The sequence below is a fragment of the Ursus americanus genome, chromosome 20 (assembly GCF_024610735.1).
Source record: "Ursus americanus isolate L20-20 chromosome 20, mUrsAme1.1.p, whole genome shotgun sequence".
In the NCBI taxonomy this organism is placed as follows: domain Eukaryota; kingdom Metazoa; phylum Chordata; class Mammalia; order Carnivora; family Ursidae; genus Ursus; species Ursus americanus.
This window is the reverse complement of record NC_142146.1, coordinates 52,155,328-52,172,310: the sequence shown is the minus strand read 5'-3', so window position 1 is coordinate 52,172,310 and position 16,983 is coordinate 52,155,328. Positions and strand designations below refer to the sequence as shown.

Sequence of the window (16,983 nt, the reverse complement as noted above, 5' to 3'; positions counted from 1 at the left end):
ACACTGCCATCTCTCGACCGAATTACTGTAAGAGATTTCCTGAAGGATCTCACTGCTTCTGCCCGGAGACAATTCAGTCTATTCTCACATAGTAACTAGAGGGATCCTTTTCAGCCAGACTCTGTCATTTCTCTGCTGAAAATACTCCATCCAGTGAGTTCATTGTTGCCGTTATCTCTATTTTTGTGTAGGTTTGAAACTTTTCATAACTAAATTTTTAAAAAATTCTGAAATGGCTTCCTCTCCCCCTCAGGGTAAGGGCCTACAAAGGCCCTGCTTCAGCAGCCAAGCTGACATAGCCTTATTTCCCTTGCTGGTTCTGTTCCAGCCACATTGGCCTCCTTGCTGATCCTCGTGTAACCAGAGACTTTGCTCTTCCCTAGATACCGTGGCAGCTCTTTCCTTTATTTTCAATAACCTCATCAATGAGATGTTCCCTAGCCAACGTTTCTAAAACAGCAGGCTCCCCACTTTCTATCTTCTCATGCTGTTTCATTTTCCTTCAGAACACTTCTCAGATATATTCAAACATTTTCACATCCCTGTTTATTGTCCGGCTTTCCCAATGGGAATGTAGGTTCCATAAGGAGGCTGATTTGGTTTTGTTAATTTCTGTATCCCTTGGCATATGCTAGGTGCTAAGTGTTAGTTAAATGAGAACAAATAAATAGAAATCAGAGTAAATTACAGGGGATGAGAAAAGAAAAAGTTTCAATGATGAATTTCAAATTTACTTTTTGTATGTCATCAATGTATTAATTTGCAATAAAGGATTTGTAAACTGAGGAATAAATCAATGTTGAATATACCAAATAAACTTTTTTGTTTATAGACTTTAAGATTTTACTTATTTATTTGACAGAGACAGGGAGAGAGGGAACACATGCAGGGGGGAACTGGAGAGGGAGAAGCAGGCTCCCCGCTGAGCAGGGAGCCAGGGAGCCTGACACAGCAGGGAGCCTGACACTGGCCTTGATCCCAGGATGCCGGGATCATGACCTGAACTGAAGGCAGACACTTTACTGACTGAGCCACCCAGGCGCCCTTGTTTATAGACTTTCAAAAATTTAGTTTTTATAAGCCTTTATATGTATGTTTAAAATATATAAATATATAATTATGCAAATGATCATAAAATTAAGGTTAAAGATATAATTGTTACATAAAATAGTATATCTACTACACTAAAATCACTTTAACAAACTAATAGTTTCCTTAAGTAAAAATTCATGCTCATTATCGTGTGTATATTTGTATATATTCATATTATTCTGTAATTATTATACTGAATATATTCTTATTTGTATTAATCACTTTTAACCAAGGTAATCAAGTTTTCTTTACTCCAAAAAGAAAACTGGAAGATAGAAAACCAAGAACTGTCTAGCTAAATTTTTATGAGTACATATTATAGATGATCTCTGTTAAGGTGTGTGTGTGTGTGTGTGTGTGTGTGTGTGTGTGTGTGTGTGTGTGTGTGTGTTTAGAGAGAGAGCAAGAGCTTGCTGGGGGCACAGGGCAGAGGGAGAGAGAGAATCTTAAGCAGGCTCCATGCCCAATGCAGAACCCTATGTAGGCTGGATCTCACGACCCTGAGATCATGACCAGAGCCAAAATTGAGAATCAGACGCCCAACCAACTGAGCCACTCAAGCACCCCTACTTCTGTTGTTTTAAAGTGGCAGAATACACATATACAATATCATCCAAAACATTTCCACACTGTAAATTCATAGTCATTTTATAATCTCTAAGAAAATTGAAACTATCTTCAGTGACCAAAATCTTGTATCAGTTTTTACATAGAAACTGTCCAAGTTTCCAAGGACTAATTTATTTTCTAAGCTCTGGAAAAGTTAACTAAGAATTTGAAAAATTACAACTTTAACTAACACATTCAGTCCTTATAATAGTATTATAATAATCATGTAAGATTAAAACCCCTTTAAAAGACATCTGCATTGCAAATTTATGTAGATAAACACCATTTTATATTTTGTAATCTTACACAATTGATGGAGTCAATGATAACTTATTTGACCCATAAGATCAATAGAGGAAATTTGGAAAGTTTAAATTATGAGTTCAACCTTAGTTTTATAAAAACTAGAAGATTTTATTAGCATTTATTTTACATAATAAAAACTGGAAGACATATAGTTGCCTTCAAATATTCATTCCTTTACCCAAATCCATCTATTTATCAGATATATTTCATAAAACTTTTTAAAAAGTACTTCATAAACCTTATAATCATTCAATCATATTTAAAATTTCCTCTTTTATCTTGAAAACTTTCTTCTTATAATTATACTAACAAAAGCTATTATTTAAATGCACTTATCCACATTTTTTATGCAAACTACATGGGTAGTTGGAAAGTCTCTCCCAAAGCAAACTTCTCATACAAGTGACAAGACTGAGGAAAATTTTCACAGAAAAATAATATAAGATGGTAGACAAGTAGTCAGAAGATAGGAGATGGTGCTTAAAGTCAAATTTGCCAGAGGACACCAAAGTCTGATCAGAACCCCCAAACTGCAAGAGACAATAAGCATGATCCTGGGGACAAATCACCAGAATGCAGATTTACAGCAAATTCCATGTAATCAGGGACAGAGGGGACTCAAGAGGTCTCAGACATGTACATTATTAAAAAATTGAAGATCCTAATTCACTGCAGTGAGGGTCTAGGTCACACTTCAGTAGAATCTCTAAATTGTCCTAGCCCTATCAGCCTAAGACCACTGTCTTAGTCCATTCAGGCTGCTGCAACAAAAATACCATGAACAATATAGTGGCTTATAAACAACAGAAGTAGGGTAAGGGAGGGGCACCTGGGTGCGGTTAAGTGTCTGGCTTTGGCTCAGGTCATGATACCAGGGTCCTAGGATTGAGTCCCGAGTCGGGCTCCCCACTCGCCAAGAAGCCTGTCGCTCCCCCTGCTTGTGTGCTCTCTCTCCCTCTCTCTGTCAAATACACAAATAAAATCTTAAAAGAAAAAAAAAGGTAAGGGAGCTCTCTAGTGTCTCTGTTATAAAGGCACTAATCCTATTCAGGAGCGCTCCACCCTCATCAGTGCTCCTGAGCTCAGGAGTGCTCCAAATACCATCATCATCATAATGCCACATTTAGGGCACCATCTGATTCCAATGTGCTCCTGCCCCAATGTGCTCCTGCCCTTGTGACAGTAAGGATAATGGAGTCATAAAGATAGAGTAATGGAAACCTATCACTGAGACTGCTAGGTACCAGGAAAACCTCTAATGTAGCAAGGAGTGTAAGTATGCAATTTGGCCTCATTGCCAAGGCCACATTCACCAAATTGTTGCTATCTTTCCATTCCCAAAAGATCGAGGGTTCCAGAAAGATCAATGGTTGTCCACAAAGGAAAAATAATATGAACTACAAGCTACAGAGAACCTTCTTCTTACATGGTTGACTCCAGCAGTATGGTAAAAATAATTCTTTTTAAAAAAATTTTATTTTTTTTATTTTTTAAAGATATTTATTCGACAGAGAGAGAGAGACAGCCAGTGAGGGAGGGAACACAAGCAGGGGGAGTGGGAGAGGAAAGAGCAGGCTCCCAGCAGATCAGGGAGCCTGATGTGGGGCTAGATGTCAGGACCCTGGGATCACGCCCTGAGCGGAAGGCAGACGCTTAACGACTGAGCCACCCAGGCGCCCCGGTAAAAATAATTCTGAAAAGAGGCAATTTCAGCAACATGTGAACATAAAGAATTGACATTTAATCTATGTCACATAGTTTTATGGGTGGCCCCACATGAAGCACTGTGTCATAAGAAGAAATATATATTTAATTCAATTTTTGTTTACTTTCTATGATAAACAAATTGGGAGGGAAAAAATAGCTATAAATGCTCTAACTGCTACATGATGTGTAGAAGTTACACTGTTTTAAATACAATTATTTATTAAAGTGTGTTTTCATATTTGAATATACTGACTCAAGTTATCATCAGTGTAATGATTTAAGCAGAAAAAGAATAATTACAACATCTATTCTATTGGGATTTTCTCTATCAAGTAAATTTATGCAGAAGTGTTATTTAGAATTTATGCTTTATGACAACTTCCCAATATGTTATTAGTATACTAAAGTATGCATAAGAGGAAAATGTTAACATCTTTAATTAATACATGCTCAATTACTTTTTGTTATAAAAATGAACAGACATGTATGCATCTTATTCTAATAACTAATTACAGGCATGAAACACACTGATAAAATTAACAGGATGTAATATGGAAAACTAGGAGAATATAAGCACAATCACATAGTTCTATTTCCAAAGTGAAGAAAGCAAGATACTAGGATTATAGAGTGATAGTGGATTTTCTGTTCTTTTTTCCCCTCTGAAACAACGAAAACTTAAGGGTTAAGATTTTATATTCTCATAAACTTCAAACTTTTCCTAAAAACAGATTAATGCTTGAATTCTAGAATAAAAAAGCTCAAGCTGAATTTTTAAATGGTATAAAAGGGAACGACTGAATTATTAAGTATCTTGCTCAAACACACATATCACCTGTCTAAGAAATTTTGAGACAATCAATCATTCAGGTTTACAGAATACCAAATGCATTTTTCTAAATGTCACAAAAAGGCTGAGCAGAGTTTCTCCAAGGACACTCCGAATATTAACTGTGGAGACAGATTAAGCTGTTTGTGGGAAAGGAGAGCAGAAATATGCTACCTTAAGAAGTTAAAGAGAAAGATCAATGTAAAGTCTGATGAATGTTAAGAATGTAATATGGAACAAAAAGGAATACACTGTGTAAAGAAATAAGAATAAAACTCATATATACTAGCAATTTAAAATCTCTTTCCTTAAAATTCAGAATTATTTGATTATTTCAATGTCATTTATCAAAATAATTTCTCATAAAACAGTACTAGGATAATTTCACTTTATTTTTTAAAATCTTAAAGCTAGCTGGCTATTATATAACACATAAAATCTGATTTAAATAATTTTACCTTTATTAACATCACTGTAGTATTGTGTTAGTGAAAACTGAGACTGTTTTTTAACATTTTACTTTCTTATAACTAATACATAGGATAAACCTAGCTAGCTGTACATTCAATCTTGAATATATAAAAGAATACATAGCCAATAGGGCGATAATTGGGTAAGCAAAATCAGCTTTAAAAATTAGTATGTTTTAAGAGTTTTATAGAATGTTTAGCAACTTACTTAAGTTGTTGAATATCAAAGTTTTACTCCTAAAGTACGGACAATATAAAGCTAGCACATCCAAGAACATTCAGATATCAGAAGAAAGTTAAGTACAGTACTGATTTAACAAGAGATTGGTCTTATGTGTATAACCCAGCACCATTACTTTCTCTGTTAAAACAATCAAAACTAAACAAATCAAATGCAAGGCTATTTATTTTTTGTTGATTGTCACAGGTGATCCTTTGATGTTGAGTTTGTCCACAAAAACATTTGATCTCCTTCCACGTTCAATGGCTGGACTTTGATGTTTCTCCCTGAGAAATATAATATGAACATTAATACCATTTTTAAATGGCCAATAGTTTACAAATCAATACAAACATGACTTAACAAAAAACCAATGCAATTTATGGAGAATTTTATCTAAACTTCCGTAATAGCTTTGAAAAACATATGAGAGACTATTTCATTCACATTTAAGAAAGCAACAGCTGCTTTCCTGAGCTAGATTGAACTGTTTAACCATGCCATTCAACATGGTAGCCACTAGCCACATCATTCACATTTAAATTAATTAAAATAAAATAAAGTTTAAAATTCAGTTCCTCAGCTGCATCAGCCATATTTCAATGTGGTTCAACAGCCACATGTGGCTCTTGGCTGCCATATTGGACAGTATAGATACACAACATTTTTGTTATTACAGAAAATCATTCCTGAAAGTTCTATTGGACAGTGTTAGTTTATAGAAAATGCCACTGATAGGGCCATAGACTTATAGATCATCCTTAAAGAGCAAAGCTTTCTCTAACAGGGACCTGGATTTCATAGTCAAACTTAGCACTGTGAAGTTTTTTTATCAATAAACTTTACAAAGTGAGACAAATATTGTCTGAAAGTAATATGGAAGCTAATTTTCTATGGAAAATATTAGAGTTCTAAATTCCTAAATAAGTATATTAAAATAAAAGATGCTAGCACATAAAATACTGCTCAAGGCTTCTGATTTACTTGATACCCACTTGTCCACCGCTGATTCTGTGAAGCCTTCCACCTTCCGCAGCAATCCTCCACTCTCTTATGGCCTAGAACAGATTTCTGTTTTAAGGCCTGGTGAGGCGTCTCTCTCTCTTAAGTGTAGATTTAATAGGAACTAGGTATTGTTTTCCATTTTTTCCCCAGAGAAACAAATTAAATCTTAACTCTAGAATATACTAGAATATACACTAAATGTAAAAAATCTCTATAATCTTTAAGGTGTGGTTTCAGCACAGCTATTCCAATGGTAATCCCAAAGGAGGCTAAAGTTTTGGAAAAATGCTTCCAAAATATCTAATTTCTAATACCTAATATAGGTGCAAATAATGTTATATATTATGCAAGTATCTAAAAATGCATTTACCATTGACTTGCTAGGGAATTTTTGTTAAGCTTTTCAAATAGAGCCCCTCTCCCCTTATCATATCTCTAGATACCAGTATCTTTACTTGGCATGAAATGTATGACTCTTACTATATTCAGAGTAAAATCTGTTTTATAAGAATAATTACATTATAGTATTTCACTTTTCCTTAGAAGGATTTTAGCCCCTATCTTCTGAGGCATAATTTGCTAGTGAGCTACTAATCATACAATCTTAAAATATTATGGGTTTTTAGATACAAATTCAAATTTGTGTGGAATGCTCAGATATAAGGTAAAATCATTACATCCTTCACAAAAGATACTGTTGATACAAACAACGGATGTTAATCAAAACTTCCTGACACAGAGGTAAAGTTACATAACCTTTCTTCTAATTCTTCTTAAAAAACACAATTTATTTTAGAAATAACCTTTACCTTCTTTTAAGTTCTCGGCAGCCTGAATTCTCATGACCAACACTTCGCACCCTAGGGTTTTCTACATTGCGCCACTGTCCCGCTGGTTTGTACTTCAAAATCTCATTTTGCCACTCATTGTCAAAAGCATGAGCATCACCTACATTAAATATCAAAATAAAGGGGCAAGTATTAAGATATCAACTGTCAGTAACTGCCTTGGCTCCCACATACTTGATTCTGGCCTTGTGCTTCCATCAGCCTAACCTCAAGATAGAGGTAGGGAACTGTTCCAAATATAAAGGTTTTTGATTCAGAGTAATATTTCCTTTTTTGTTTGTTCCTCTTTTATTCCTATTGATAATTTGGTTACTGACGATCTGGTTTTTCATGCACCTGCTGGATATATTATTCTATCCAATGAACGCTTTGACCCAATTACACTGACTTACAGTCTTTCTTCCTGGATCATCTTCCTGGTAATCATGCTTTTCCTCTGTACTTGGGCACTTCTCCTGTAACTAGCACTTCCTATTAACCTCACTGTTTTCCTACATAACTTGGCCTACCTGGAAAGCTTCTGTTGTCAGTTTCCTAAGACAGGTTACTCATCTCAACTGTCAATTTGTTATGAAGTAGGCAATCTAACTTCAATAACAACAACAATGGGTAAATGATAATACTTGTTCCATCAGGTGGCCTTTATAATAATAATGTGTTCCCTCACTAAATTTTTCTTCAAAATGTTAATTACTGTGAAGTATTCTGTGTACATTTAACTATGACAAAACTATAAATAGGTTAAAATTAAAGAAAGGTTAAGATGTTGTAGCTTCTATCTTATTGCATAAGAATTATTTTCTCTAAGCCAACCATAAGAGAATTTCTTTTTCTAAAATGATATAATTTAAGCCATTTTCATTCAAAAAATTTAAATTTAAAGTGACAAAACACTTTCATTCAAAATACTTATTGAAAGTAGGAGATGAATATAACCCAAAAACTACAATGAGAAGAGTTAAAACACTGGAAGGACTTAAATGCATTGAAGAATGAATATAAAATCTAGAAAATGGAAAGACATATACATGATATATTATCTAACAATACAAGAAATTAAAATCTTATCTATACAAAACCTAAAGTGTCCAACAATACAGAATGGTTTAAATAAATTATGGCCCCTTCATGAAAACTTTTAGGTAACCATTTAGAATGTTTTTGAAAAATAATATCATAGGTGACTGTTTTTGCAATTATAATGGTGAATTAAAATAAGCACAATATAAACTAGATAGTAAAATACCAATTTTGAGAAAAAATGTATGTGTTTATATATACATAAAACTACTAGGAACAAATACACTAAAACATTAGTAGTTATTTTGGGTTGAGATTATGGATAATTTTAATTTTCTTCTTTATTCTCTTTAATACTTTTCAAATATACCTCAGAAATATTTAAAAACTCATTTTGCCTACTGGAAGTCTTATTAAATGGCAATCCAAAAGATTCCATTTTCCAAGTATAAAACAAAACAAAACAAAAAAAACATTACCAAAAATCACTATAAAAAAAACAAATGTACTATGAAACAATGAAACCACAATTTTATTATTTTGATAAGGTAGTCCTTACACATATCACTCATAAAATACCTCAAAATGACATCTTATGAAATGTTTCTACAAAAAACATTGGGTTCTACCAGTACAGCTGTTATTTTAAGAGGAAGAATGCTATTTTCTGTGACAACTTACTTTCATTCATATTGATGAACTCTTGATTGACCTCTTCATCTCCAGTCTTGTTGTTCTTTGACTTTTTAATGACATGAGCTCGGTCATGAAGATGATGACCAATAGCCATTTTTTCTAGTCCACTGTCAGAATCTCTCATTGCTCTCCTAGTTTCCTTTATCTGTAAAAATGAAGAAAAAAGATTAGTTATTACTTGAATATACAGAGAATGGATGTAATTCTCAACTCCTCAGGACCTGTTTACTTACAGAGGTAAGACCATAAATCTACAGCTTTAAAAACACTGGGTACTCACTTCCACTACTAACTTGCAGTAAAATTGTGGTAATTGTTCTCTGATATTTTCAGAACTGCTTAAAATTAAAATGTCTAGGGCAAATAGAACCACAATTTAAACTTTTTCTAAGTTATAATCAAATAGTGTAAACAAATAATAATTATATAAAACTTAGTGCCTTCAACACTGTCCTTAACACAGTGTAATAATTGGGAGTCCATCCCTACTAAGCAAGGGCAACTGATTATTCAGCAGTCATGCTGATGGGCTTGAATCTCATGGGTCCTACATACCAACTCTATGGTTTATGAGAATATTCATGATAGCCAGAGACTATTAATATTAGCATGGTTTGCTATGGGATGTCTACAACTGAATTGTTTACATTTAAGAGGTATGTCGTTTTTAGCAAGTTAAAATGAAAATGTCTGCTCTATGGCAAGAGCATCATTAAAAGTTATGTCTTTATATGTAAGAACTAAAAAATGAACTATTCATACCCATTAAACAGGCAAACCTAATGGTTTTTTACTATAAATACTAATGAGGAAGTGTGGAAATGGGAACTCTCATACCAGACTTTGTGGGAGCCAACTGTTTCAATCACTATGTGATAGTAACTTAGTAATTTTTACATAAAGATGAAGACACCCACCTCCTACAAATCAGCAATACCATTCCTAGACTATTTGCATAAGAAGACATGTGTAATGATAAGTGAAAAATTAGAAATACCTAAATATCAATCAACAGGAAAATAGATTAAAAACTGGTATATTCATATTTTGGATAATACATAGAAGTCAAAATAAAGAAATAGAGCTGCATATATCAACTTGAATAAATCTCAGAAGCATATTACTGAGCAAAGTCAAGTTGCAGAGGACACATGCAGCATGAAACCATTTATATGAAGTTTAGAAACCTGTAAAATAATTATCATATATTTTATGAAAGCATACATAAGAAAATTATAAAAACATACATGAAAATGATAAGTTCCAGATACAAGAAAATGGTTGTTTTGTGGAGAGAATAAAAGGGAAAAGGAACCAGGGAGGGAACAGTGCACTGAAAGCTTTAACTGCATCTAATATTTTTGCTTAAAAAGAAAACAAAACAGACAACTTACAGCAGATAGAGAAAAATGTTATGATTTGACTAAACTGGGTGGGAGGAATGTGGATATCTATTATATTATTTTCTATATCTTTTCTGTACATTTGAAGTATTTCAGGAGTTAACAAAACTCATTTACTTCAGATATAAAGTAAAAGTAGGCATTTATTTCATGAGACAAAGACTTCTTTTAGTGCCTACTTACCTGGTCAACATGTAAAGGTAATAATAAACATCAATAGATACTCACATGAGGTAGGGGTTAGGGGTTAGGGGTAGGAAAAAAATGCCTTAAACTAAGTAAGTACAGTTAGCATTATTGTTTTTCACAGTGATATGTGTCTTCTTTCCTCATCTCTACCCCCAGAATATCAGATCAAGCTTTAATAATTAAAATCCGATATAGGTGATCTATCATTCCACAACTTTATGAAGTTCCAAGAATGCTCAGAAAATACTTACTCCTCCTGGAGCCCTACGGGTTTGAGTTGAGGCCTGGAAAACCTTTGGTGGTTCATCTCCTACTTTGGAATAAGTCATAACTGAGGAAGAACTAAATGAATGTCCATTTGGATCCACTGAAAGGTGACCCTAGAGGTAAATATAAATTTTAAGTCCAGAGAGTTTAGTCAAATACGAAGAATTGACATCAGAGGATTCAAATAAGTAACAATACTAGCTAAAGATCTACTAAGGGTACCATACTATCAGTATGGTATATCCAAATGGCACCCCCAGGAAGGTCCTCATCTCCTTCCATGTTAGGTACCAATTCTCACTCTCCTTGCGAGGAACAGTAAGAAGTGACTCACTCCGAGATCCTTAAGTCTTTGTGACCAAAGACTTACAGCTCAGATTTAAATACAGATGCTGTGCTCTGAAGCCTATGATGCTTTTACAGTCAGTGGTTGACCCCTGTGTGCAATTTTGCCAATGCTGAGCCAATTAGCCATACACCAAGAAGTTTTATACCTCCCGTGGGTACCAGATCGCTAGATTATGAAAATCATTAATAATGCCATTAAGAATGATTTGGACATTCTGAAATGATCCTTAGATTCTAAACTGGATGACTAAAATAATATGAGTCTTCTTCATATTGAATCAAGTTAATTTTTGATGTTAATATTATGAGTAGAAAAGAGTATTAGCACTAGTTTATGACTATTTGGACTTTATGGATCTAATCCAATGCCTAAACATCATTCCTGAAATTTCTGTCTCAGCTTTTTAAAAGAAAACACTAAAACTTGATTTCCTAAATGTTACAAATCCTTTTAAGTAGACAAGCTAAAAATAATTAAAAAGTCTAAGTTCATATATAAAATGTTCATTTACAATAGTGATTTTCAGCAGGATAAATGTTTTTGAGGTTGTTGTGTTTTTTTAATTTTGAAAGTTAATTAGTGCTATTTTTCAAACTCGTGGGTTGTGAAATCAATTTGGTGGGTTCTAACCAGGATTTTTAAAATATGAACTAAAATAGAAAATAAGAGCACACACTGTAAATAATATGATCATTTTCTCACAAAACTTCTGTTTCGGGTTTATTTTTACAGTACACAAGTATTGTGTACTGGGTCATACTGTTAAGATACATTTTTCAGCCACCGTGGACCACGATTAAAAAAAGTTGAAAGCCACTATAATATAGGGTACCAATAACTGAAATAATGTTCTCATCAATTTTTTAGTACTTACAAAGTTTCTTTGTAATTCCTGCATACTGTTTCGCATATTTAACATCATTCGGTCCATTGCCTGAAAAGGGTTGACATCTGTACGCTACAGGATATTAGGAAGTATGTTATTAACTATAAGTACAACACAAAAGAAGCAAATCAACCTTCCTGAAACAGCTGAAAAAATTTTTTTTCTTGATTTACACAGTGGGAGCTCATGCAGCAATTGACCAGGCAAAGATAATTTAAGAACTATACGAAAAAGCGATTTGTTAAAGAAAAAATGGAAGCACACACAAAATCTCAAACAGCCAACATATAAATAATTAGGGAGTTGCAACACTATAAATACATGCATACATACATGTGTATATATACACATATATACATGCATGAACATATAAACACATTTATCAACTTTCTCAAAACACAATTCAGTTAATATTTAAGTCCTGAGTGGTGTATTCTGGGCTGGGACAATTCTAGCATAGACTAGTTTTCAAGTTTTTCCTTCTTCCCTCTCAATATCTCACCATGCAAATCGATAAAACTTGGGTATAAGATACCAATGTCACTTCCACCAGTACGACACAGCTGATAGAAACTGCCTCTGAGGTCTCCAGCTCTCCTTTACATAAGAGGATCCAAGTAATAGAGGCTAATTCACTCTACTCGTAGACCTGGAATTTGCTACCTACAGTGGAAGGCTCAATAGAACATTCCCTGTAGGCATGGCATATGCTTCTTTAGAAGAATAGTTAATTCCTCTAGAACTGTGGTTTTTTAGTAAAGATTGATTTTGACTCCCAGGGGACATTCATTAATAATTATATTCATTTTTGTGTGTCACAACTGAGGAGGGGGTATGACTGTCATTTAGTGAGTAAACGTCAGAGACGCTGCTAAAATCCTACAAAAAATAGGACAGCCCCCCAGAACAAGAATTATCTAGCCTAAAATGACAATGGTGTCAGGGGCTGAGCAGCTCTGCTCTCGAAAAATCTTTTAAGTTTTACCATTAGAACACTCACGGGAAATTAAAAAGTGAAGCACACATTTTAGTGTGCCAGCTGATACATTGTTTACTACTATAAAACAGAAGGAGCATTTGATTCAAGGAACTCCTCCACTCAAACAGGAGTCTTTTAATCCTGTAAGACACTGTAGTTCAGTGCCAGTATTTCAGCCCCTCTAGAGATTCTTTTACTGTAAGCCAAGCTGGGACTCAATAAAGAATTATCAAAGGCCTGTCTATGTCTCTGCCTTCCAATGGGTTTTTATTACTTGTAACAATGGGAAACAGAAGAGAAAACCAAATTCTTCTTTAAAACCTGCACTTAACACCATAAGGAACAACAAAGGCACATTTAGGAGATACTGATATATCTTTGGGTACACAAAGGACCGCAGTAGAATTAATCTGCATTTCAGAGATTCAACACAATTCACGAAACATTCTGAATACTTTGTTTCAACACCAGGTTGAGAAATCAGGGCTATATAAGAGATACAATTCATGAGAGTTGGAAAGGCTAACCCAAATCAGAGGAGAAGGAAGAAAAGATCAGATGTTTGGGTATATTATGCCCTTTTCTCAATTCACTGTCAAATCGCCATCCAAAATGTACCTGTACTTGCTGTGGGGTGGCCCAAAACCTTGGAGTGACAAAAGTGTGGGAACAAATTAGAGCTAAGATTCCAGTGGGCTCCTAAAGACTTCGGGAACTTTGTACACACGCTCTTCTCTCTGCCTGAATGTTTTTATCCTGACTCTCAGCATAGTTTCTTCTCATCATTCCATTTACACCTCCTTAGAAGGGCCACCTATAAAAGTAATCTCTGCTTCACCTCCCATCTGTCATTATATCATTACCCTGCTTCATCTCCTTCAGAGCTCTTTGAAGTACTTTATCTGAAATTATTTTGTTTTTTATTGCCTGTCTTCCCACTCCATAGAAATCATCTCTGTGAAGGCAGGGCTATCTTCTCTGTCTTATTCATTATTATATCCTCAATACTTTTAAAGTAATTCCCTGGCACATAAGGAGGGCTCAATAAACATTTGCTGAATGAATGAACAAATTATCTCTAGTTTGGCTCAAACCCATATATTCAATTCTTCACCAGATAAATCCACCTGGACATACTACAGATGCCTCAAATGCCCAACACCGCAAACTGAAATGATCCTTTGACCACCCCTGCTCTCATATCTGTACTGTATGAACGCACCATTCCTTAGCTCAGCAGCATTCCCATCTAGCTAATTCTTCATGCCAAAAAATGGGCATAGTACTTTCCTTTTCCCTCTTTACTGTCCTTTCAACCCAGTAAATCCCCTAGTTTTACCCATTTCACCTCTTTAACTCTCAAATGAGACACTGCAGGCATTGCCCTAGTAGAACCCATTACTAATATTTCCCAGAACACCCTAACAGCCTCCTGGCCTCCCTGCCTCGACTGGTGTTCCCTTCTAATCTGTCCTTCCACTGAAGGCACAATAATCTTTAAAAATGAGAATCTGCCTCTATCACCATTTTGCTGAAAATTCATCAACTGATTCCCCTGTTCTTAAGATAATGTCCACAGTCCTTAGCAGGATCAAAAGAAGTCCCTGGTTACCATCCTATCTTTATCTACTCTCCAACTTATGCTCCAGGGCCAAGTGATCCTAAACATCTTTGAGCTCCTGAGCCACCAGGTCTTTGCATATGCTGTCTCTTCTGTGTTGAATACTCTTTTTCTCCTCTCCCTGCTTTCCCTTGCTAACTCCTATTCAACCTTAAGGTCCCAGAAATCTCTGATTAACCTCCACACCACCACCCTACCACCAAAAGGTCTGGGTAACAGGGTTTTTTTTCTATCTGTGCTTCCATAGCATGCTAAACTTCCTGATCATTTTACTGATAACTCTGTGCTATAACTACTTTTTTAATTTGTCAATTTGTCCCACTGTAAACTCTGATCAGAAAGGACAAATGTTAGGTATGTCAGACTTTAAGGAGACAGATGGCTTAAGTCTAATACAAGAAGAAGAAACTTTTTCATAAGAGAATAGATGCATCCATAGGAAATGTTCCAAAGTCATGCTATTCTCTGCTACTCCCCAGGCTGCTTTTAACTGTATTAGAAACTAGCATCACAGAAAAGAAAGAAACACGAGTGGGAGAAAAGCTGGTTGTAGAGTAGCCATACTTAGATGTGGGAAAGGAAAAGCTGCATGAACAAATTAACTTTAGAAAACTTTTAGAAAAAGCAGACAATCTGAGCTTCTCCAATGTGCTCCTCTAGCTACAGTTTGGTGCTTTTTCATCTTTGGGAAAGTCATCATAAGCATGTGGAAGTGTCCAAACTTTCAAACAAACTATGGGGATCCCTTTTGTAAATCAAGCGAATATTCATCTGTTAAAATGTATTTTTTCTTTTCTGAAGACTGATTTTATATATGTTGATGTGACTTAATTCAGAAAAAACATGCCTGAATACTCTAATACATAAAACAGGTTTCAGTACAAATTCTAAAAAGCTATTTTGAAAATAAGTGAAACTGCATGCCAATTCACTTTGCTTGAGTTAATAAAAAATAAATATTTGTCAGAAAATATTGCTAAAATGGTTTGTGTCTCATGATACGAACCATACCACCAAAACTGCCAAAAGGCACAAGAGAATTCATTGCCTAGAAAAAAAATCCAGTTAATTTTGGTTATGATATTTATTATATAATAATCCCCAAAAAAGAAAGAAATGTACTATATAATCACGTAGTTCAGAGCTAACAAACTTTTAGATCCACTTAATAAAAAAATCCTCAAAATATATTTTAAAAACTATCCACTTATTATTCATCATAGAGCCTGACAGGAGCCTGGAAGACAAAGGGGGAGACCATATACCACTTTTAAATGTGACTACTGTGGTATTTACCAAAGGCAGTTGAAAGAAAAAGTCTTTGCTATAGATTAAGACAAACATTTCTCAAAGAAAATGCAAATTCACACAAAATTAATTAAAACATAAGGCACAATGATTAAGATCTCATCTTTCCTTCGCTCAACTATTCCATATTTTTAAAAGATGAGTTAATCTTGCTTATAACCAATTAAAATAAGCAATTATTTACATTAATAACATTTCAAAAGTAGAGATATTGGGCAAAAAAATTAATATTTCCCAAGAACTAATACATGGAATAAAAAATATAGACTTCAGAAAGGATCACACACAGATTTAAAAATATGCAGGGTCTTTGATAAGCAAAAGAATGTTAAGTATAATAGATGGAATTATCTAATATTTCACAAATTATATTCCTCAGTAGATTCAGATAAGTAAAAATAAAATTTTAGACAAACATATATACACATTAAAAACTTTCATTACTTGGAAATTTCAAATATTGAAAGTAAAATTTAATTTTTTGGGTAAATGGTATATATAAAGTTTTACCATCATTCAGTGATAATTTCCTCCTTGGGTAAATTATGTTGAAAAATAGAGAACACTGTGTATTTATATTAAATTTTATAATAAATGTTATCAGATTACATATATTTATACTATTTATTTATTTATTTTTAAAGATTTTATTTATTTATGTGACAAAGAGACAGCCAGCGAGAGAGGGAACACAGCAGGGGAGTGGGAGAGGAAGAAGCAGGCTCCCAGCGGAGGAGCCCGATGTGGGACTCGATCCCGGAACACAGGGATCATGCCCTGAGCCGAAGGCAGACGCTTAACGACTGCACTACCCAGGCGCCCCTATACTATATATTTAGAACAGTAATCTCCAAAGAATATTGGACACATCAATATAATTTCTCTATTTCTTTTCACTGAAATCAAAAACATTGTAGATTGACTTTGGTGCCATCACTCTATCTAAATGTTAGATGGTCACATGTCATATCTTGAATTATAAACTGCTTAATTAAATATATTTACAGATTAAATTATCTAGTTTTAGGGGCCTCTGGGTGGCTCAGTCAGTTGGGCAGCCGACTTTTGATTTCAGTTGGGGTCATGATCTCAGTGTCATGGTATCGAGCCCCAAAATGGGGTGTGCAGTCTGCTTGTCCCTTTCCCTCTGCCCCTCCCTCTACTTCTCCCCACCCCCCG

At 34.5% G+C, this 16,983-nt stretch overlaps 1 protein-coding gene across 4 annotated transcripts in view; it reads right to left on the bottom strand.

The window, feature by feature from the left end:
• Nucleotides 1-3,727: 3,727 nt before the first annotated feature.
• MLF1 (myeloid leukemia factor 1) overlaps nucleotides 3,728-16,983 on the bottom strand; it is a 32,645-nt gene continuing 19,389 nt past the window's right edge. Inside the window, exons 3-9 of one of the 4 annotated variants that reach the window (XR_015727921.1) lie at nucleotides 15,503-15,544; nucleotides 11,885-11,968; nucleotides 10,646-10,774; nucleotides 8,788-8,947; nucleotides 7,048-7,186; nucleotides 6,229-6,291; nucleotides 5,462-5,520 (exon numbers count right to left, since the gene is read on the bottom strand). Coding sequence is in view for 3 of the 4 variants with exons in the window: in XM_045811797.2 (XP_045667753.1) it covers nucleotides 5,418-5,520; nucleotides 7,048-7,186; nucleotides 8,788-8,947; nucleotides 10,646-10,774; nucleotides 11,885-11,968; nucleotides 15,503-15,544 (657 nt within the window). In the remaining variant the exon portion in view is untranslated. Of the gene's footprint in view, nucleotides 5,521-6,228; nucleotides 6,292-7,047; nucleotides 7,187-8,787; nucleotides 8,948-10,645; nucleotides 10,775-11,884; nucleotides 11,969-15,502; nucleotides 15,545-16,983 lie in introns of all 4 variants that reach the window. The other 3 variants (XM_045811797.2, XM_087870311.1, XM_045811807.2) reach the window with 3 other exon arrangements.